Below are 21,849 nucleotides of genomic sequence, written 5' to 3'. Positions count from 1 at the left end.
AAAAAGGAGACATGTTGAAGAACTGAAGGAACAGAAGAAAAAGGACAAAACAGTCAGCTAAAGGGAAGGAAGAAATGGGGACAAGAAAATTAGAATATGTTTCCTGAGCTTTGTCAAGTCTGTGCCATGCATATGGAAGCATACTACACTGTAGCAGCACACAGTAAGGCAAGCCAGCCTCTTTCAGAGCAGAAATGCGCTGTGTCTAAAGAGAGACTGGAGCTGGGGAGCAGCTTTGTGAGCAGCTGTTCCTAACACTCCTGTTTTTTAAACCAATTCTTTAAAACCATGCTATTTAGAGTCTGGTGGAGTTAAGACATGGGCTATTTGCCAGGGCTGCAGACCCAGTGACTGCCGTGGCACTGCACAAAACTCACACCCCACAGCCTCAGTCTCAAGCTCACAGGAGCTTCTCAAGATTGACCCGATACAATTGGTGACAGCAGAAACCCTGAAAGCTGAAGTGTCCTTTGAAGTGGGGTGAAAAGGCTCATCTGCACAGGAACTGGAGGCAAAATAGCTCCCAGCTGTTTCATTCTTGCGTGTTGGTGGCAATGAAGATGGAGTGTTGACAATCAACCCAACATCCCAAGTACATTCACACCAACGTAGAGGGGGATGCCAAAGTGAAAAGACTCCTTCAGTACAAGGATAGTCCCCGACAAGGAGGTGACCTGCCTGTGAAACCACACAGCAGACACTCTCCCACCACAGGTGCTCTTCCACCAATAACTTTACAAACAAGCAACACGATGGCATCTCTATCAGCTCTCTTCTTCACAGCCACCCTACCCACTGGGAAACCTCTCACTGACCTTTTCCTAATTGAGCAGGGGCCGGACACAGGACAGGGGTGGGCAGCATGAGGGGGGCCAGAGGGAGAGGGGGCAGAGCTGGGCTGGACGAGGGGACACCCCGCCCCAATGGGGCGTGACGAGCTGCCAGCCCAGGCTCCGGGGCACGTAAAAGCGGGGCTGTGAGACCGGAGAGCACGGAGCGACCAGCCAGGGCTGAGCTGCGGAGACGGTGAGCAGGGCTGTGCGGGCAGCTGGGGAGGCTCTGTGCTGCTGTGGGGCTGGGGCAGAGCTGAGCTGAGCCAAACAGAGCTGAACTGAGCCTCGCCTCGCTGTTCCGCAGGTTGCACCAGGTGCCAGGATTGCTGCAAACACGAGCAAAACGTCGTCCGAAATGGCAACCGAGGTGAGGCCGAACTTTGCTTTTCCTACGGGGTGCTCTCAGGGTGCTCTGACAGCTGACTGATAGCTCCACAGAGCATCCAGTCGCGTTTGTTAGGGTGCTTCAGGGTGCTTCAGGGTGCTTCTCTCTGCCTGATTTCTTTTCTCGGTATTTTTAAATGGAAAGGGAATAGCAAATGTATTTGCTGCAACATACTTATATACTGCGATAATATGCTTCTTTACTACTTATATACTGCCATATACTAAGATATATTCCAATACCTCTTCCTCATCCAAGCGCTTAGCTCCCAACACTGGCCATCAGCACCCCATCCATTCACCGCAGTGGGCTGCACTCCCAGCGAGGGGCTGCAAAACATTGCTTTTACAACTCAGTTCCTCTCCCACAGCTCCTGTTGACAAACTGCTATAAAGAGAAAAGTTAAGAGACTTGAGCACTTCGTGCCTACAGGTTTCCTCCTCTCCAGCGGCTGCCTGGGAAGGGGCTCCCGGAGCCGCCCGCTGTCCATGGTACCGGCAGTTCCGCAGCCCAGTGCTGCCATAGCTTCTTGGTGTTTGAGCATTTGGGATTTTGCTGCTGTTTCTCTTTTTTTTTTTACTAACATTTATAATACTGAATGGTCTGCACTCTAGCCATTTTGGTGTTAGCTTCAAACTCTTTGTAATTACAGGGGTGTTTTAGCAAGTGTGGCTACCTTTGGCCCATAGCTCTTGGTCAACCAAATATTTTCTTATACTCTCCCCACCTCTTACTTTTGTGTTTCAAGAGTCTATGAGGGAGTTGGTGACCTGTAGCTACGTTGAAGGATAGATCCACATAGTCCTTGTGCCATATGCACTAATATTTGTTTTCAAGACAAAATATCTCCAGCATCCTACAGGGGTAAAATATCTCAGACTCCTGAGCCAGACTGGACAGCTCAAGGCTAAATACTAGCAAAAATGGCATTTACTCCAACTCTTCAATTTTTTTTTTCAAAGCTCTTGAAGTCCAGAGGCCTTTCTGATCAGTGTTACAGCACTGCAAAGGAAGATGCGGGAGCATGCCCACAGTTTTACTTGAATGTGGCACTGAGAGATTTTTAGGAGAATATATCAATAATGCATTTGAACATGTCCTTTAATTTTAATTACTCTCAGGGGGATAAACTTTTGGGAGGAAGATTTGTTGGAAGCACAGATCCCATCATGGAGATTCTCAGCTCTTCTATATCCACTGAGCAGAGACTGACTGAAGTTGATATCCAGGCAAGCATGGCTTATGCCAAAGCCTTGGAGAAGGCTAGCATCCTGACTAAAACTGAGCTGGAGAAGATCCTGAGTGGCCTGGAAAAGGTATTTATTTCCTTCATAAATTGTCATGCATGCTCAGTACAATTCCCACAATAGTACTTTGATGAATAGCTTATCTAACAGCATCTGTTGTCACCTCCCTGAATTGATACACTAAAAACAATCTTTCCGTATCCCCACATCCTATTTCTTAGCACTAGGCATGTGGAAAAGTGCATTCTTGAAAGGGGATGCTGTCTGAAACCAGGGAGAACTGGAGAAGCCCATGCATACTGCATTTGGTACTCCAACAGACATGCTGGACAGAAGATAAATGCTTAAAATCCATCTAGCTGACGCAAAAATCCCTAATGAGTACAGTGTGAATGCTCACTATGGAAATCTGGTGCGTCAGTGAGGTGTGCTCAGCATGACCTGCCCTCCCACCCTCTTCAGACTGAACATTCCTGAGGAATTGTTTCAGTATGAATTAGGAATATTCTTTTTCCAATGGCACTTGGGATCCCTTTGTGTCTGGCTGCCTGAGAAGACAATGCACAATATTGTATAGGGGTGAAGAAGAGTCAGCCACTAAGCACTTTTTCTGAAATATTCATTGTTGTTGCTCACCTACCATGGACAATGGGCAGTCTATACAATGTTTGTATAGGAAAATCTTTACAGACAATGCTAAAGCAATGACTGCCACTTCAGCTCACTTTCTCACTGTGATGCTTAAGTCCTGCTATAGCCAGGACTGCAGGATCAGCAAGGATCAAAAGATGAATCTCCACCAAGTGCAAGTGTGATAGAGCAAGCAGCCAGCCTTGGCCTGAAAGAATAGGAATGCTTGAGCTCCTGTGAGAAAGCTTTCATTTCCATTTGGATGGCAGAAGTTGGTATTTCCTGGGGACAACTTACAAGCCCCCCACTCAGGGAAACAGTATGAGCTGACTTGTGTTTCTTTTGACATTTACAGATCTCTGAGGAATCATCTAAGGGAGTCCTTGTAATGACCCAAAGTGATGAAGATATCCAGACTGCCATTGAACGCAGACTGAAGGTATGGGTCCTTTAACCTCTTATTCCTCTCCCTCTCTAGCTAGTGCTGCCTGACATTGAGCACATGTGCCTCTGTCCCCAGCACAGTTAAATTCCTCAACACCTATACAACACCAATACTGACATACTAGGTGCACAGCCAACAGTGTCCAATACCCCATTCTGTGTGGAAGAGAGGCTGTACAAGCCTAGAATCCAAACTTGCCATTCCCCAGAAGAGAACCCATAGAAGACAACCCTTAGAAGAGAACCCTAGACCTGAACCCCTTGCTGAGTGGGAGGATATCTGCTCTTGCGAGTAATCTCTTGCTCAGAACAGTGACACTGACAGAAGTTATTCTCTTGTCCTCAGGAGCTGATTGGGGATATAGCTGGAAAGCTGCAGACTGGAAGAAGCAGGAATGAACAGGTATATATCGAATAATTTATTTTTCCCATTGTGCTCCTCCCCTTCCACCTCCCCCCCCTTCACTTCAGGAAACCTCTAACCAGAACTGCCTTTGGCTCCCATCCTTTAGAAGAAGATATAGGGACATTATAATATCAACATGACCAAGGACACATCTGATAAATGGAAGATTCATCTTCCCAGCATATAGAACAAGGAAGGGGTTATTTTACAATGACAGTGTCAGGCTACTATATGTCACATACTTGTTTTTCTGACTGTCCAGGTTGTGACTGATCTGAAACTGCTCCTGAAGAGTTCCATCTCTGTCATCTCCACTCACCTGCTGCAGCTCATCAAGACCCTGGTGGAGCGCGCTGCTATGTAAGTCCTTTCCCATGTCTATGGTCTCAGCCTTCTTGGGACAGGAGACTTCTAGACTTGCTCTTTGACTGATAACAATCACGGCAACAGCAAGGTCTTCTGCAGAGGATGTTACAGTCAGGCACTGTGTGATAGCACAGGGAATAGCCGCTCTTTCTCCACAGCCCACATCAGAGAGACATTCCTCTTTCCTCATTGTGTCCTGGGGACATAAGGGGAGGAAGGCAAAGACCAAGTGCAGCACAACACAGGCTAAAGATATTCTCCTCATGACCTTGCCAGAAAACCCGAGAGTGTACCTGTCACTGCTCTCTGTACTGACAGCTGTCTTTCTCTCCTTTCTCATGCAGAGAAATTGATATTATCATGCCTGGCTACACCCACCTGCAGAAAGCTCTGCCCATCAGATGGAGCCAGTTCCTGCTCAGGTAACCACCTTTCACACTGGGCTCTAGGAAGGGAACCATTCTCCATCCTTAGAGTCCTGCTCAGATGGAGCCTAGAAGTGCATCATTCTCTGGTGGGGCAGCTGGGGGAGACAAGGCAGAACTAACCCTGGAAGCTGCCACAGGAATGCTCCATGTCCAGTGCCTCTTGGTTCTGACCAGCCAGAAACGCAAACGCTGAGAGCACTGTGGAGGCTGACTCTCAGCATGCACCATCTTTGGCCAGAATTACCTCTTGGCTCATGCAAGGTTTCTCAGCTTCACCTGCTTTCTCTCTCATGTCCCTTCCTAGCCATGCTGTTGCACTGACCCGTGATTCTGAGCGCCTGGGAGAGGTGAAGAAAAGGATCACTGTCTTGCCTCTGGGAAGGTAATGACTACTTTCTGTGTAATCCCTGTGTATAACTTCATTATCTAACGTCTTGAGGGATACCTTCTCTGCTTAATAAAGATCAATTTTGAATGGAGTTTGCAAGATAATATATGTGACTTCTCTTTCTTTCTTCCCTGGCAGTGGTGCTCTGGCTGGCAACCCACTGGAAATTGATAGAGAGCTTCTGCGTAGCGGTAAATGTCTACTCCTGAGTAGCATGGGATACATTTGACGTATCTGGGAGGGAGGGAAGAAAAAGCAAGTGACTTCCCAAGGCATCATCATGCACTGTAATCCTGGACCAAGTGTCAAGGATTCATATGTTTTTTTTAATGCAATAAGACAGGCTATGTCCAAGAGGTGGTAGCTCCCATGCAGCATAACACTTCAGCTCGTGTGTGCAGCTGGGACTACTCCAGGACTCAGTCACCTGTAGGCTGGAGCAGTCTGCTGACTTCAAGCCCTGGTCATGATAAACCTGACCTCTTCTCTCTGTCACTTTCCTTACAGAACTGGACATGACTTCCATCACCCTGAACAGCATAGACGCCATCAGTGAGAGAGACTTTGTGGGTAAGCACAACTCTGTCATTCTTCCCTCCCCCATGTTAGAAGCAGACACCGGACACGGACACCTTCCCAGTTTACATCATTTAACAAGGGACCTGAAATCCCACACTGGGAAATACCAAACAGAAAATCTTTGCACATGTCTAAGCTCCAGTCAGGGCTCCCTGGTTTGCCAAACACAAACACCCTTTTCACCTCCTGCTTTTCTACATTTTCTGCAGTGGAATTAATCTCTGTTGCCACCCTGCTGATGATCCACCTTAGCAAGCTGGCTGAAGATCTCATCATCTTCAGCACCACTGAATTTGGCTTTGTGACCCTCTCTGATGCCTACAGGTAGGTGCCTGGTCACTGACAGTCCATCCCTAAAACTCTCCTTGTCTCTGATTTCTGATTCTGGCAACTCAACCACATCTCCATTCACTGGTCACTCCTCCCCAGATACTGCTGGCAAAAACATGCTGTAAAAGAACAGGCACACAGAACTTCCTTCTCTGCTGGGAATTCCTGCCAAAGCCCTTCCCAGAACAGCCCGGGTTTGCAATACTAACAGACTTCCTGTCTCTCAACGCAGCACAGCCACTGCCCTGCCTCTCTGAGGGTACAGAAAAACAGGTCCTGCTTCCTCATGCCTTCTGTGGAACAGGGCCTTGAAGAGAAGCCTCTGCTTTGTCTCCTCTGAGAGGCAGCACTGGGTGGTAGTTCCAGACAGGACTGCAAAACCAAAGACTCTGCTTTGGGAAACATGAGAAAGTCTGTGCACTCACCTCACTGCTTTCCTACACTGAGACAGGTGTCCAGTCAAGGGGGGCTACAAATCACTTTTGCAGGGCTGGGCCAGCGTGCTGCATGTCTTAGCCTTCATCTGCACAGGCTGGGGTCTTGCTCACCGTTACACTCCCAATTCCTTTCTTCCAGCACTGGCAGCAGCCTGTTGCCTCAGAAGAAGAACCCTGATAGCCTGGAACTGATCCGCAGCAAAGCTGGTCGTGTGTTTGGACGGGTGAGCCTGTTAAAGAAAGAAGAGGGGCAGGGAAACTGCTCATATTGGGGCTGAAGAAGCTTCCTTCTTTGTGCCACTATAAAAAAATTAAAATTATGCCGGATGTAAGCTGTGAATCTCTGCTGGGGCAACGTGTTTCTCTTCCTGTAACTAACTGCCATACCTGTTTCTCTCTGCAGTTGGCTGCTATTCTCATGGTTCTCAAAGGAATTCCAAGCACCTTCAGCAAGGATCTGCAGGTAAAGCAGACACTAGCTTTCACTCCAGTTCTTTGAAGAGACGCAGTTGTCTCCTGCTTTACAGAAGTCTCTTGCACTACATTTCTTGCACAAGTACAGTTTGTGTGCAAGATGATAAAACTGGGGCTGCATCAGGTCATCTAACAGCAATTTCCATCCATGCTCTCATGCAGGAGGACAAGGAAGCTGTCCTTGATGTTGTGGACACTCTGACTGCTGTGCTCCAGGTTGCCACTGGAGTGATTTCTACCCTCCAGGTAAGGTTTCAGCTTCTCATTATTTAATGTGGTTGGAGGACACATTTTAAGTGTTGTACAGATACAAGAGCTCTAGTCTGGTCCTAACATGAAGACTTGCTCACTCCTACTGCTTGTTATGACCCCACCACAGGCAGCTCAGATACACTTGGGCAGAAGGGCCTTGGTCCCCTTGATGAAGTCCATTCTTTGAGACCACTAACGTGTCCCCAGGGAGCAGCAAATGATAACCTCTCTCTCTGCCTCTCCTCTTTGCAGGTCAACAAGGAGAACATGGAGAAGGCTCTGACCCCTGAGTTGCTGTCTACTGATCTGGCTCTCTACTTGGTTCGTAAAGGAGTAAGTACCAGAGGAAGGCTTGGAGCTCTGACTTCTTTAGATGCAGAATACTGCTCAGTGAGGGCCTGAGATGAGGCCTTCTGTTCTGTCCCCAGGTGATGGTCAGTGTGGGTCAACAAACACGAGAGCTGGAAACACATTCTTTACATGTATCCCAAGTAGTGGAACTGCTGCCGGGTGGACTTGATAGTAATTTACAGGTGGAATTTTACGTCCTAATGCCTCCCCTCTTCACACCCCAGAAAACAAGGATTCGGATTTCAGTTCTCTAATTAAAAAGAAACCAACCAAAATGAGAGCACATCTATTCTTGCCCAAGACTGCACTTCACTTGCCTGGTTACTTGATTGTGCTCTTTGCTTCTCATTGCAGATGCCAATCAGACAAGCCCAAACTGCTTCTGGGAAGGCCGTCCACCTTGCTGAGACTAAAGGCATCACCATCAATAATCTCACCCTGGAGGACCTGAAGAGCATCAGGTTAGTACTACATTACCATAGATCCCCTCAAAAGACAGGTGTCAGCCTGGCTTCCTTATGATCCCCTTCTGCACATAACCCTGGGCTTGACAGCACTGCAAAATTCCTCCTGGTCTACATACCATCAAGGCTACTGCCAAGCTTGCATCAGCTGAAGTTTGGTGAGGGAGACAACAGTGCTGCCTTTTGACTTGAGCAGGGCATGGGCCACGGGTACTGGGAGGGTATGGAGAAATCATGCCTTGACCTGGAGGCACCAGCACTGTAGAGGAGTTTGACTTCAAACCTCCTCACTCTGCCCTTCCAGCTGTGTCTTTGGTATGTCACGAGCTGTTCCTATCAGGCACCAGTAGAGCAGATGCAGAGCTTCATGAGGCTTTTCCCCTTGGAAAAAGGCTCAGCCTCTGCTTCCTTATTTTCTCCACAGGCAGTATAAAGCCATCAAGCAGTGCCCCATCACTCCCCACTGATACCTCTTCTCTTTGCCTCCCCAGCCCCCTGTTTGCCAGCGATGTCTCCCAGGTCTTCAGCGTTGTCAACAGTGTGGAGCAGTACACTGCCGTGGGCGGTACTGCCAAGAGCAGCGTGACTGCCCAGATCGAGCAGCTGAGGGAGCTGCTGAAGAAGCAGAAGGAGCAGGCTTAGAGTGTGGGGACATATCCCGTGGCTGCAGCGTTGTGCTTATCACACTAATCCAGAGTTAATAAACACTGTGGTGTATTGTAGTTCACTGAAACTCCTGTGTTGCGTATTGCTTTCAAGGGACAAAATTGAGCTGGGCTTCCTCAGCCCTTCTGAGGCTGGTCACTGGTGCGAATGAACTCTCTCCTTCCTGGCAAAGGAACTGTTATGAAGGGGCAAACTCTACTGGGCAGCAGGAGGGTGCATCTACATCAGGAGACCTGCAAATGATGGCAGCAGTTGGACACAGCACAAGGCTGGACCCAGCTGTGCCACAGCAAGCTACACAACACACTGAGGGAAGACTGGGGTGTGCATAGGGAAAGATACATGGTACTATATCTGTAACACATGCCACATACTCAGTTGTCATTGAACTACTTCTAGGACTATGTTTCCCAGCCACCCAGCCTGCCTGCCTTCTGGCAAGGAAAAATTTCCTCACCAGTTGGCAGTGGAACATGCTTAGTCTTAGGCAGAATGTGGTCAGCAGGTCAACCCACAGCTCCTCCCCATTGATCATTAAACTGCCTTCAGCTCTGGTTTACTCCAAAGAACAGGAGTTGCATGTTTTCAGGAAAGCTCTTTTTTCTGTATGACCCAGGCCAAGCTAGCTGGGGGCAGAAAATAAGCTGGCATTGCTGGCTGACCCTTAGTAATTATCTACTATCTTCCCTTCTGTCCTTGCAAATGTAAAATCTGGACACAGGCAAGAAAAAGCATTATATTAGGAATGCAAGTGCAGTACTCTGGTGTCTTTTTTTACCGGGAAAATATTTGATTCAATAAGCACTCATACCATTCCCCTGCATTAGTGTTCTGCAGTGATTTCTGCATGGAATGACTGCTACTTCAATGAAAGGCAGAGAAAAAAACAGTTTCTATAGGAAAGACAGTGCAGATTTCTTTAATCACTAACTTGGTACTGACGGTACTGACAGTACAATAGTGCTAGCTGTCATGGGCAATTTCTCTTTTGTCAAAACATTTTAAAGCTAGTGGTTTGCTCAGCACCCTGCCCTCCATGCTGATACAGAAACACGTTATTGACTCAGAGTACTGCAAGGCTCTGAAACACACGTAGGTTATGGCAGGAACACAAGCATTGCATCACCATGTTTTGGTTAAGGGCTGTAGCACAGACAGTACAAAGTACTGTGAACTAAATCTCCTGCCATTAATGACGTACTCCAGAAGACACTAACGTGTTTTCAATCTGCCTTTACAGCATTAGTTCTTTAAATACATAGAAGTACCAGCAACATAAACTTCCCTTTCTTCAATGCTTCCTACCACCCCAGTCTCTCCTTACTCTTAGCCTTAAACATGATCTATTCTGCTGCCATGTAAAGAACACCACATTTAAATTACTGCTCCATAAATCACCCTTGTGTTTGCTCTGTTACTTCATGTTCCAAAACAGAAACAGAACTAGTGTCTCAGTCTCTACATAGGTTAGCTGTGGAAGGGAAATCACTTCTGCTTACTTAACTGAGGGGAAAGGTGCAGCAGAGGGAGAGGTGACACCAATATTCAACACTAGCAGTGCCAGAGCAGATCTCTCTCCATTTCCTTCTCATATTTCTTTTCTTCTCTCTCATAATCTTTCTCAATTTGTGCCACTCCCCTCTTTTTCCTTGTTTGTATCTCCTAGCCCTGCTCAGTACCTTAAGAGGCCTCAGCCAAACAGATTTCCTCCTAGCAGCAAGTGCCCAGCATTACTCCCTATAGCTGGTACCAAATGACATGGGGCCCTGCCAAACTGAAAACAAAACAGAGGTTTTAGTAGATTATCACATCTCAGTCTCCTATGTAGATGAGTAGTTCATAGTCACTGCTACTTCCCACCCATCCATCGTTTTCTTAAAATTACGGAATAACATTGACTGGGAGGAAACTCTGAAGGTCTCTGAAGCTCCACAGACATTACAGGAGACTGACTCAGAACATCTTCACACTTTCACTATCACTATACTATGACACACTGTGATCCGAGTGCTTAAAGCCCTGTCTCTCATCTTAAGAAGTTCTGTACAAACAGAAGGATCAGTGTCTTGGACAGTACTTGAGAGGGACTTGGGCTTACATCCCTGCTCCATCACAGACAACAGGAAGGCATTTAAGCCAAGAATTCAAAAACTATCATTTTAGATAGACATTCTGATACGTAGTCTTTCCATGAACTACTGAAAGTCTCAGCAGATGGTTCTGTAACTCTGATCTGACATCCAACCAGATAAATAGCCTACAGAGGGGCTCTTAAACATTACACAAAGTAAAGAAATATTCACCTAGTCTCCTCAAGGAAAATATCTCTAGCCTGCTTTCATGCTCTGGAAAAGTCCCACTGAATATTTTGTCTCCTAAACACACTGCTATGCATGGTCATTCTGCCCTCTAGTTCTCAATTCAAAAAGCAGAGCTACTAACACTTCTCTGCTGTCACAAAAGAGTAATGAGACCTGATGCATATGTATGACAGCAACGTCCCCTGCAGGCACCAGGGATGAATTTGAGACAGCAATACCCAAATGTGTCCATCTAGCCTTCACCAGCAGCAACACAAACTACTGTCATTGTGATTCCTCAATCACTTCTATGTTACAGAGAGATGCATATACAGAGAAGTGGAAAAAATTACACAGAGGCCTAAAAGTAGAACAGAAATTGGAGCTTTCACTTATATATAACCATGTAGCTGTTTAAATACAGGTAATATTTAGAAACCAAACTGTGTATCATACATACATAGGGTGCTTAATGATGTAAAAATTCAAATTGTAAAATAGACACAGGGAAACTCAGGAAATGCCATAGAGATCCCATCTTCCCTTCTCTATCCCTATGGGTCAAAAAGAAGTGTCTCAGGGAGAGGTGCCAGGAGCAGCTGGGTGCCTCTAACCCCTCCTGACTACAGTGCATTGAGCATCCTCTTCCAACCCTTGTGGACTTTGGGCAACTTCTCTGCAGTGTCTTAAGAGTACAGGTACATCCTTTGTATACGTTATGCATGTTCCATATAACTAATATTGAGCCTGTATCACAAACACCAGGAGGTAAAGCCTCTCCCTGTATATATTCCATTCTGGATGCAAATGCAGTGCTTACTGTTTTGACAGCTTCCCAACAATCTTTAGTCAAAATCCAGAATAAGGACAAAGACACTCAAGAAAGATCAAGACGAGCAGAATCAAGCATGGAGGTCTTCAGAAAAGGAAGGAAACTGCTGAAAAATTGTTCAAAAAGCTTTTCCCAGTGTAGATGGTGTGATGCTGTGTGTGTCTGCAGGCCTGCTAGTCTTAAAAGTCATCACCCCAGAACAAAAAAGATCACAAAGGGAAATGCTTGAGAAGCAGCAAATTAAAAGCTGGGTATAAATCCAAACAAAGTGTGAGCCTTGTCCTGGGCTGATACTGAAGGCAGTGCTCTGGAAAACCAGCAACAAAATATATCTGCTCATTCAGACTGGGTAGCCAGAGGCAGACAAGCCCGATGCTAAACTGTGTCATTGCCCGAGCCCTCTTTGCTACAGAAACCAGCATCCCCTAATCATGCAATCCCACTGGGCCCCAGGCTTCATCTTTAACTCAGAAAGGGGACGAGTAGCAGGACTGAGAAAAGAAGATAGAATAGATGGCCGGATTACGTCTCTTCCTACCTGAATCACCCTACAGTCCTGTGACAACAGGGATGGTGAAAGGCAAGAAAAACCCAAAATGGGACAAGAAAACTGGGATGCACTTCCTGTACTCCCTCAAATACTTCTGGCATTGTACAACTAGAAAAAATACGTGGTAGCAGCACACTTCCAAAGGCGAAGCAGAAACAAGCCAGTTCTGCGGGATGCTGCAAGGGAGGGGGAAGTGGACTGGGGCCAGTCCAGGGACACCCCGCCCTGCCGGGGCGGGACGAGCTGCCAGCAAGGCTCCGAGGCGTGTAAAAGCGAGGAAGGGGGGCGAGCAGCACGGAGAGACTAGCCGGGCTGAGCTGCTGAGACGGTTAGTGGGGCCGCGGGGCTCGGTGGGGTCGTACTGCTGGGTTGGGGTGCCAGGGAAGGGCCAGAGCTGAGTTGAGCTGAGCTGAGCTGTTCTGTTCCACAGGTTGCACTTGGAGTGCTGTGCACACGAGCAAACGTCTGAAATGGCATCTGAGGTGAGGGCAAACTTTGCTTTTCCTACTGGTGCTCTGGCAAAAGCAAGCTCAACTTTGTTACAGTCTAAGTCTCTGCAGCCTGCTATTTCCTTCAGGTTCCTCCCTTTACCTTGGAGAGATTAATTTAATGCACTGATGCACTTCACTCAAACCAGCTTGTGCTTAGGCAGACGCTTTACAAAAGCTTGTGTAACTACTTCTATATACAAAAGCTTCATTTTCAGTTTCTGTGCCTGGTGACTAATTGTCTTAGCAACTCATGCCTTCTGCCTTCAGAGTGGCTACTACAGCCCTGGCTTCCTCGGCTGCTGGTTACAGAACAGTGTAACCATCAGCTGTCAGACTGTGCTAGCCTGACCAGAGTTCTGTAGCTAGCTAAAGTTTATCCTTCTGTTTTGTTTTCCTGATGACAAATGTATCTGTTGCAGTTTCTACTGACCTACCTCTTACTTTTGTGGAGCCCCATAGCACAGAAGATACGACTAAAACAGAACAGTTCCTCATTCAAGCACTTAGCATCTGGTACTGGCTTTTAGTTTTACATCCCTATGCCATAGTTCCATGGTCATTGGATCCACTGAGCACCTCTAACTTTTCCTTTCAGATTCTGATTTTTCTCTCTACCTCCCTTCAGCTGGCTGACAGAGCTGCTGTAAAGATTTGAAAAAAATTACGTGCAACACTTACCTCTATAGGCTTTCTCTTGCTGTCCTCTCAGACATGTTTTTTCAGCAGGGATTGGCAGAGATGTGGAGACAGTTGCTAGGGGAAAAGGTTTCCTGGGTTACTCAACAGTACTTTGTCTGACTGTTAAAGCCCCAGCACAGATTAGTTTGCAAGTGTCTTGGCCAACTTTTGCTGTCCATGGTAGTTAATACGTACAGCATGAGAAAAGACTGACAGGGGTACTTAAAAAATCATTCAGATTAGCGATTATTTTGCAATCTGCAGTGGCAAATATATTTAGGCCCTTCCTTTAAATGTTCTCCAATTTATTCTTTGTGCCTGCTGGTACTGGAGAGATGCTTTTGAAATCTTGGATTAGTTCTAAGCCTTGTGCACAAGTAACATTCCTATCTATTTCCATTCAAGTTTGCCAGAGCTAGGGCTTCAGGAGATGTCCTACCCAGGTAAGCAAAGATATGACCAAGTATCACACACGGCTCTTAGTGAATCCATTCAGTTCCTAAATCACTGGTGCAAAAGATTTACATGCATTGTGTCATGATTCCTGCCATGATGTGGCAGGAATTACATAACTGTCTTTGGTCACATAGTGAAGTAATTAGGTAGATGATGTTTTCAAGGGTGTGAAATTAGAAAATCAGTCTGGTTTGAGTAGAAAAACAAGTTTTCTTCTTATGTATCTTAAAATCTTCTTTGTGTTTTGACTTCTTATTTTTCTGGACATTCCCAATGCTGAAAGGTACCCAGAGTTCTAGAGTCTGCACCTTAGCTGATTTGATGCTAATTTTATGGCAGAGCTTGCAAGCACATCCTGGACTCTGGAGGTGCCTAAACAGTAACTTCAGTCACTTGATATGTGGCTTATGCTGGCCCATAGCTATTTGTCAAACAAAGAAAAATCTGTCTCTATTAGACAACAACAAAAAAAAGGACTGCACTGAAAGAACATACCTGAGCTTGGCCTCTATATTGCATAAAGTTCTCAGTGGAAATAACATTGTTCTTAAAACTATAAATGAAATTATAGGCCTCTTTGATTTACCTCTTCCACTCTCTCAGGGAGATAAACTCTGGGGGGGAAGATTCAGCGGAAGCACAGATCCCATCATGGAGATGCTCAACTCTTCCATTGCCTGTGATCAGAGACTGTCTGAAGTTGATATCCAGGGGAGCATGGCTTATGCCAAAGCATTGGAGAAGGCTGGCATCCTAACTAAAACTGAGCTGGAGAAGATCCTGAGTGGCCTGGAAAAGGTATTTATTTCCTTCATAAATTGTCATGCACGCTCAGGCCTACATACAATTCCTACATTACTACTGTGATGAATAGCTCCTTATCTGAAAACATCCCTGAGTTGATGCACTAAAAAGCATTTTTCTCTATCCTCATATCCTATTGCTCAGTTCTAATTATGCGTGAAAGTGCTTTCCAAAAGGGAGTGCAGTTCTAAACCAGGGAGAACTGGAGAGGCCTGTACATTTTGCACTCTGTACTCTTGGTATTCTAGAAGACCTGAACAGCAGACTGATTGACAGATTCCATCTAGCTAAAGGTACCAAAGCCAGGCAGTAGGATATGAACCAGTTGACAAGCCAGAAATGAGAACCTAAAGTCCCAGTGAGTACACTGTGAATGCTCACTATGGAAATCTGGTGCGTCAGTGAGGTGTGCTCAACATGACCTGCCCTCCCATCCTCTTCAGACTGAACATTCCTGAGGAATTGTTTCAGTATGAATTAGGAATATTCTTTTTCCAATGGCACTTGGGATCCCTTTGTGTCTGGCTGCCTGAGTTAGTAGAAGACAATGCACAATATTGTATAGGGGTGAAGAAGAGTCAGCCACTAAGCACTTTTTCTGAAATATTCATTGTTGTTGCTCACCTACCATGGACAATGGGCAGTCTATACAATGTTTGTATAGGAAAATCTTTACGGACAATGCTAAAGCAATGACTGCCACTTCAGCTCACTTTCTCACTGTGATGCTTAAGTCCTGCTATAGCCAGGACTGCAGGATCAGCAACGATCAAAAGATGAATCTCCACCAAGTGCAGTACAGAATTTAGGGATAGAGCAAGCAGCCAATCTTAGCCTGAAAGAACAGGAATGCTGGAACTCCTATGAGAATGGCTTCATTTCCATTTGGATGGCAGAAGTTGGTATTTCCTGGGAGCTTACAAACTCACTCCCCCCGCCCCCCACTCAGGGAAACAGTATGAGCTGACTTGTTTTTCTTTTGACATTTATAGATCTCTGAGGAATGGTCTAAGGGAGTCTTTGTGGTGAAACAAAGTGATGAGGATATTCACACTGCCAATGAACGCAGACTGAAGGTTTGGGTCCTTTAACCTCTTATTCCTCTCCCTCTCTAGCTAGTGCTGCCTGACACTGAGTACATGTGCCTTTGTCCCCAACACAGTGAAATTCCTCAACACCTTGTGATACTGACATACTAGATGTACAGCCAACAGCATCGAATACCCATTCTGTGTGGAAGAGAAGCTGCACAAGCCTAGAATCCAAATTTGCCATTCCCCAGAAGAGAACCCATAGCTACTTACAGGATCCTAGAGCTAGGAGGAGGTCTGCTCTTGCAGGAATTCTTTTGTTTAGAATACAGAGACACTGACAGAAGTTATTCTCTTGTCCTCAGGAGCTGATTGGTGATATAGCTGGAAAGCTGCACACTGGAAGGAGCAGGAATGATCAGGTATGTATAGAACTACTTGTTTTTCTCCTATATTACTCCCATACCTCAGGCCTTTATCAAGCTTCTTTCTATCATCTCTTGCATGCAATGACACTCTCCAGCATGTGCTCCCTATGGCTTTAAGCTAGTGATGCTGCAGTGATTGATCAGCACAGGGGAGTGGCTTCTGCAGGATTGCTGTTTAGTGGTATAACTTCTGCTGACATCCCTTGGAAAGCCCACAGAATCCATTACTTTACTGGCTGGATGCCATGCATCTTTTGGGTTCAGCCTTTTGCTAATGACACACTTTGGGTAATACTGTGGGGGATATTTGGGGAATAGTGGGGAATATTCCATCCCAAGCTGCCCATACCTGAGAAGTCCACTGAAAAGAATGAGCTTTGGAAAGCAATATACAGCAACTTTCATGAATCAGAGACATGAGGCATATCTGGTAAAATGTCCCTTTGCATCACATAGGGTGAAGAGTTGGTAGCCCTGCCTTGCCTTTCAGCTGAACTGTATTTGGTCACTAAGCATGTCATCTTCTCCTTTATCTCCTTGTGGCCAATCTTGTCCAGGTTGTGACTGACCTGAAGCTGCTCCTGAAGAGTTCGATCTCTGTCATTTCCACTCACCTGCTGCAGCTCATTAAGACCCTTGTGGAGCGCGCTGCTACGTAAGTCCTTTCCCAAGTCCACGGTCTCAGCGTTCCTGGGACAGGAGACTTCTCTCTCCTCTCTTTGACTGATACCAATCAGGGCAGCAGCAAGGTCTTCTGCAGAGGATGTTGAAGTGAGACAGTATGTGACAGCACAGGGAAAGACAACGGGCCCTCTTTCTTCACAGTCTGCTTCAGGGAGACATTCCTCTTCCCCTAATATATTATGGGGATATAAGAAGAGGAAGGCATAGCACAACACAGGCTAAAGATGCTTTCATGACCTTGCCAGGAGACCTGAGAGTTTACCTGTCACAGCTCTCTCTGCAAACAGTTGCTGCTCACCTCTTCCTCTCTTTCCATATGCAGAGAAATTGATGTTATCATGCCTGGCTACACCCACCTGCAGAAAGCTCTGCCCATCAGATGGAGCCAGTTCCTGCTCAGGTAACCACCTTTCACTCTGGGCTCTAGGAAGGCAGAGAAAGCTCTGGGCTTTCTCCATTCTTGGAGTCCTGCACAGATGGAGCTTTCTCTCCTAGCCATGCTGTTGCACTGATCCGTGATTCCGAGCGCCTGGGTGAGGTGAAGAAAAGGATGAGCGTCCTGCCTCTGGGAAGGTAATGTCTACTTTCTGTGTAATCCCTGGGCATCACTTTGCTCTATTAAATGACCAAGAGGCAGACCATTACATCCTCTGAACCACTGGTGTTTGTATGCTACACACACCACAGAGTTTCAAGATCTCAAGCCTTCCTCCACACACAACAAAGACAGGTGCTATGACTGACATACCCACCAAAGAGATACTCGTCTCCCTTCTCTTTGAAACCAAGAACTACAAGGCTTTCATCATGCAAATCTTTTTCCTTGGAAGAGAACTTCTGGTTTAGTCTAGAGTTCAGTTTGCTGAGCCTCAGACCGTACTTCAGGGAGCAGTTTGATGCCAGATTCTTTTGAAGAGAGAAAGAGATGTCATCCCTCATTGCTAGGGATCAGTTTTTGTTGGACTGTGCAAGATATCATGTATGACTTCCATTTCTTTTTTCCCTGGCAGTGGTGCTCTGGCTGGCAACCCACTGGAAATTGATAGAGAACTTCTTCGTAGCGGTAAATGTCTCCCTGATTGAGTAGCACAGGTCTGATTATAATATCTGGGAATTAGAGAAACACTGACACACTTTCATAATGCTATTTTGAGATATATCGCAGCACCGTAGCATGGGGAGGGAGGATAATAAATACAAATATTGAATATTATCTGATGACCAGGGGCACAGGTTGCAAGTAGCTCCCCAGGAATTGGTAAGCAATAAGACTTTTTACCAAATTAAGAAAGCACATGCCCATATTGTGGGATAATAGATTAAATTGAACCACTTCTGCTACACACTGGCCACCTGGGACAAGTAACAGCACCTCAACACAGCTTATTTGTGTTCCTTGGACTACTAAAGGGCTCACTGACACCTGCTGGGGCAACCTGCAGACTTCAAGTTAGGCTAAACCTGACCTCTTCTGTCCACCACTTCTGTTACAGAACTGGACTTTGCTTCCATCAGCCTGAACAGCATGGATGCCATCAGTGAGAGAGACTTTGTGGGTAAGCACAACTCTGTCATTCTTCCCTCCCCCGTGTTAGAAGCAGACACCGGACACGGACACCTTCCCAGTTTACATCATTTAACAAGGGACCTGAAATCCCACACTGGGAAATACCAAACAGAAAATCTTTGCACATGTCTAAGCTCCAGTCAGGGCTCCCTGGTTTGCCAAACACAAACACCCTTTTCACCTCCTGCTTTTCTGCCTTTTCTGCAGTGGAATTACTCTCTGTTGCCACCCTGCTGATGATCCACCTGAGCAAGCTGGCTGAAGATCTCATAATCTTCAGCACCACTGAATTTGGCTTTGTGACCCTCTCTGATGCCTATAGGTAGGTGCCTGGTCATTGGGCAAACAGCCATTTCCCTCAGTGTCTCCTCCTCTATTATCCCTTCCTGAGAGAATGAGGAAGTGGGTGTCCCTACTGCACAAGACTGACACTCCAAATGATGAAATGCCTGAGAGAAAGGCAGCCTTAGGGTGAAAATTCCTCATTAAGGATCAGGGATTTTAATTCTGGCAACTCAACCACATCTCCATTCACTGGTCACTCCTCCCCAGATACTGCTGGCAAAAACATGCTGTAAAAGAACAGGCACACAGAACTTCCTTCTCTGCTGGGAATTCCTGCCAAAGCCCTTCCCAGAACAGCCCGGGTTTGCAATACTAACAGACTTCCTGTCTCTCAACGCAGCACAGCCACTGCCCTGCCTCTCTGAGGGTACAGAAAAACAGGTCCTGCTTGCTCATGCCTTCTGTGGAACAGGGCCTTGAAGAGAAGCCTCTGCTTTGTCTCCTCTGAGAGGCAGCACTGGGTGGTAGTTCCAGACAGGACTGCAAAACCAAAGACTCTGCTTTGGGAAACATGAGAAAGTCTGTGCACTCACCTCACTGCTTTCCTACACTGAGACAGGTGTCCAGTCAAGGGGGGGCTACAAATCACTTTTGCAGGGCTGGGCCAGCGTGCTGCATGTCTTAGCCTTCATCTGCACAGGCTGGGGTCTTGCTCACCGTTACACTCCCAATTCCTTTCTTCCAGCACTGGCAGCAGCCTGTTGCCTCAGAAGAAGAACCCTGATAGCCTGGAACTGATCCGCAGCAAAGCTGGTCGTGTGTTTGGACGGGTGAGCCTGTTAAAGAAAGAAGAGGGGCAGGGAAACTGCTCATATTGGGGCTGAAGAAGCTTCCTTCTTCATGCCTGTGTGTAAAAATTAACTAACCAATTGCCATACCTGTTTCTCTCTGCAGTTGGCTGCTGTTCTCATGGTTCTGAAAGGACTTCCAAGCACCTACAACAAGGATCTGCAGGTAAAAGAGAAATTAGTTTTCACTCCAGTTCTCTGAAGAGACACAGTTGTCTCCTGCTTTAGAGAAGTCTCTTGCACTACATTTCCCTGCATGGTGCTACTTGTGTGCAAGATGATAAAAAAAAAATGGAGCTGTGATACTGCATGCTGTAAATCACACCCAGCCCGGGACTCTATGATGAGATGCCTGCTCTGCTGGCCAGGCTGCTCATGTTGGTGGGCTTTTTCACTGCATCAACTATTCTAACAGCTATTTCCATCCATGCTCTCACGCAGGAGGACAAGGAAGCTGTCTTTGATGTTGTGGACACTCTGACTGCTGTGCTCCAGGTTGCCACGGGAGTGATTTCTACCCTCCAGGTAAGGCTTCAGCCTCTCATTACTGAATGTGGTTGGAGGACATATTCTGTGTGTAAGAACTCTAGTTTCTAGTCTAATCTTCATTTTAACATGAAGACTTGCTCACTCCTTCTGCTTGTTATGACCCCCACCACAGGCAGCTCAGATACACTTGGGCAGAAGGGCCTTGGTCCCCTTGATGAAGTCCATTCTTTGAGACCACTAACGTGTCCCCAGGGAGCAGCAAATGATAACCTCTCTCTCTGCCTCTCCTCTTTGCAGGTCAACAAGGAGAACATGGAGAAGGCTCTGACCCCTGAGTTGCTGTCTACTGATCTGGCTCTCTACTTGGTTCGTAAAGGAGTAAGTACCAGAGGAAGGCTTGGAGCTCTGACTTCTTTAGATGCAGAATACTGCTCAGTGAGACCTTCTGTTCTGTCCCCAGGTGATGGTCAGTATGGGCCAACAACAGGTTTAGATTGCATTGTTATAAGGAAAAGCAAACCAACCAAAATGAGAGAACATCTATTCTTGAGTGAGTGTGCACTGGACTATCATCTCTCCTTCTCATTGCAGATGCCATTCAGACAAGCTCATGTTGCTTCTGGGAAGGCCGTCCACCTTGCTGAGACTAAAGGCATTGCTATCAATAAACTCACTCTGGAGGACCTGAAGAGCATCAGGTTTGTATGACTGTTACTTTGCCATAAATCCCCTCAAAAGGCAGGTGTCAGCCTGGCTTAGTACAGGCTTCTTTATGGTGCCCTTCTGTGAACAATGCAGACCTGACTGCACCCTGAAATTGTCATGGCCTAAATATCATTGCTGCTACTGCCAAGCCTGTATCAGTTGAAGGGGCACAACATCACTACCACTGAACTTATGCAGGGCATGGGCCACGGGTACTGGGAGGGTATGGAGAAATTCATGCCTTGACCTGGAGGCACCAGCACTGTAGAGGAGTTTGACTTCAAACTTCCTCGCTCTGCCCTTCCAGCTGTGTCTTTGGTATGTCACAAGCTGTTCCTATCAGGCACCAGAAGTGCAGAGGCAGAGTTTCATGAGGCTTTTCCCCTTGGAAAAAGGCTCAGCCTCTGCTTCCTTATTTTCCCTGGAGGCAATGAGCACATAAAACCATCAAGCAGTGCCCCATCACTCCCCACTGATACCTCTTCTCTTTGCTTCCCCAGCCCCCTGTTTGCCAGCGATGTCTCCCAGGTTTTCAACATTGTCAACAGCGTGGAGCAGTACACTGCCGTGGGCGGTACTGCCAAGAGCAGCGTGACTGCCCAGATCGAGCAGCTGAGGGAGCTGCTGAAGAAGCAGAAGGAGCAGGCTTAGAGTGTGGGGACATATCCTGTGGCTGCAGCATTGTGCTTATCACACTAATTCAGAGTTAATAAACACTGTGGTGTATTGTAGTTCACTGAAACTCCTGTCTTACATTTTGCTTTTAGGGGGCAAGATTGAGCTAGGCTTCCTCAGCCCTTCTGAGGCTTGAGGAATCCAGTTCACTGGTGCGAATGGACTGGAACTCTCTCCTCCCTGTCAGGAGAACTCTTATGGGCAGCACACTCTAGAGGTTGCTCAGTGTCTTCACCCCAAAATTGCCCTGTAAAATCCATCAGATAGCATTTCCTTCCTCCCTGACCTCTCTGATAACACCTTCCATCCTATTTTATTTCCAATTAAGCTCTGAGGGATGCATTTG

The 21,849-nt window shown here is 46.6% G+C and overlaps 4 protein-coding genes across 32 annotated transcripts in view; 2 read left to right on the top strand and 2 right to left on the bottom strand.

Annotated features, from left to right (window-relative positions):
• The window catches only part of TPST1 (tyrosylprotein sulfotransferase 1), an 87,255-nt gene that overhangs the window by 64,480 nt on the left and 926 nt on the right, over nt 1-21,849 (bottom strand). For 8 of the 26 annotated variants that reach the window (XM_046902591.1, XM_046902603.1, XM_046902587.1 and 5 more), the window contains 9 exons: nt 19,725-19,794; nt 19,380-19,622; nt 16,865-17,463; nt 16,096-16,221; nt 14,574-14,776; nt 13,532-13,606; nt 5,185-6,703; nt 4,265-5,077; nt 1,461-1,602 (listed from right to left, as the gene is read on the bottom strand). The gene's annotated coding sequence lies outside the window, so the exon portion shown is untranslated. Of the gene's footprint in view, nt 1-1,460; nt 1,606-4,264; nt 5,078-5,184; nt 6,704-13,531; nt 13,607-14,573; nt 14,777-16,095; nt 16,222-16,864; nt 17,464-19,379; nt 19,623-19,724; nt 19,795-21,849 lie in introns of all 26 variants that reach the window. The other 18 variants (XM_046902590.1, XM_046902589.1, XM_046902596.1 and 15 more) reach the window with 18 other exon arrangements.
• The window catches only part of CRCP (CGRP receptor component), a 53,802-nt gene that overhangs the window by 31,636 nt on the left and 317 nt on the right, over nt 1-21,849 (bottom strand). The window contains exons 2-10 of one of the 3 annotated variants that reach the window (XM_040650024.2): nt 19,725-19,794; nt 19,380-19,622; nt 16,865-17,463; nt 16,096-16,221; nt 14,574-14,776; nt 13,532-13,606; nt 7,868-7,997; nt 6,462-6,703; nt 4,265-4,404 (exon numbers count right to left, since the gene is read on the bottom strand). In XM_040650024.2, coding sequence (XP_040505958.1) covers nt 4,265-4,278 — 14 coding nt within the window. In that variant the 5' untranslated portion in view covers nt 4,279-4,404; nt 6,462-6,703; nt 7,868-7,997; ... (4 more) ...; nt 19,380-19,622; nt 19,725-19,794. Of the gene's footprint in view, nt 1-1,460; nt 1,548-4,264; nt 5,078-5,184; nt 6,704-7,867; nt 7,998-13,531; nt 13,607-14,573; nt 14,777-16,095; nt 16,222-16,864; nt 17,464-19,379; nt 19,623-19,724; nt 19,795-21,849 lie in introns of all 3 variants that reach the window. The other 2 variants (XM_015295677.4, XM_046902294.1) reach the window with 2 other exon arrangements.
• Nucleotides 992-8,747, top strand: ASL1 (argininosuccinate lyase 1). Of its 2 annotated transcripts, XM_015295684.4 has the most exons (18): nt 992-1,026; nt 1,138-1,200; nt 2,340-2,534; nt 3,451-3,534; nt 3,886-3,942; nt 4,208-4,305; nt 4,656-4,733; nt 5,044-5,121; nt 5,266-5,318; nt 5,635-5,697; nt 5,916-6,030; nt 6,613-6,697; nt 6,877-6,936; nt 7,110-7,193; nt 7,452-7,532; nt 7,628-7,732; nt 7,905-8,011; nt 8,506-8,747. In XM_015295684.4, exons 2-18 carry the CDS (start codon nt 1,189-1,191, stop codon nt 8,654-8,656), a joined length of 1,506 nt encoding a protein of 501 aa, XP_015151170.1. In that variant the 5' UTR covers nt 992-1,026; nt 1,138-1,188; the 3' UTR covers nt 8,657-8,747. The 2 variants fall into 2 exon arrangements, with proteins under 2 accessions (XP_015151170.1, NP_990832.2); NM_205501.2 differs by lacking the exon at nt 7,628-7,732.
• On the top strand, nt 12,637-21,570 carry ASL (argininosuccinate lyase). The gene is made up of 17 exons (NM_001030714.2): nt 12,637-12,690; nt 12,793-12,844; nt 14,591-14,785; nt 15,784-15,867; nt 16,188-16,244; nt 16,808-16,905; nt 17,257-17,334; nt 17,430-17,507; nt 17,945-17,997; nt 18,428-18,490; nt 18,709-18,823; nt 19,532-19,616; nt 19,741-19,800; nt 20,076-20,159; nt 20,421-20,501; nt 20,715-20,821; nt 21,329-21,570. The coding sequence occupies exons 2-17, from the start codon at nt 12,833-12,835 to the stop codon at nt 21,477-21,479; spliced, it is 1,401 nt and encodes a 466-aa protein (NP_001025885.1). The 5' UTR covers nt 12,637-12,690; nt 12,793-12,832; the 3' UTR covers nt 21,480-21,570.

The sequence above is a fragment of the Gallus gallus genome, chromosome 19 (assembly GCF_016699485.2).
Source record: "Gallus gallus isolate bGalGal1 chromosome 19, bGalGal1.mat.broiler.GRCg7b, whole genome shotgun sequence".
Lineage (NCBI taxonomy): Eukaryota > Metazoa > Chordata > Aves > Galliformes > Phasianidae > Gallus > Gallus gallus.
This window is presented reverse-complemented; position numbering and strand designations above follow the sequence as displayed.

What these genes read in the sequence shown, in the direction of transcription:
- ASL1 (XM_015295684.4), top strand. An exon ending in TGGAGCCAGTTCCTGCTCAG is followed by an intron (nt 4,734 to 5,043) that starts GTAACCACCTTT and finishes GTCCCTTCCTAG; the next exon opens with CCATGCTGTTGCACTGACCC. An exon ending in GACTTGATAGTAATTTACAG is followed by an intron (nt 7,733 to 7,904) that starts GTGGAATTTTAC and finishes TTCTCATTGCAG; the next exon opens with ATGCCAATCAGACAAGCCCA.
- ASL (NM_001030714.2), top strand. An exon ending in TGGAGCCAGTTCCTGCTCAG is followed by an intron (nt 17,335 to 17,429) that starts GTAACCACCTTT and finishes TTTCTCTCCTAG; the next exon opens with CCATGCTGTTGCACTGATCC. An exon ending in CCTACAACAAGGATCTGCAG is followed by an intron (nt 19,801 to 20,075) that starts GTAAAAGAGAAA and finishes GCTCTCACGCAG; the next exon opens with GAGGACAAGGAAGCTGTCTT.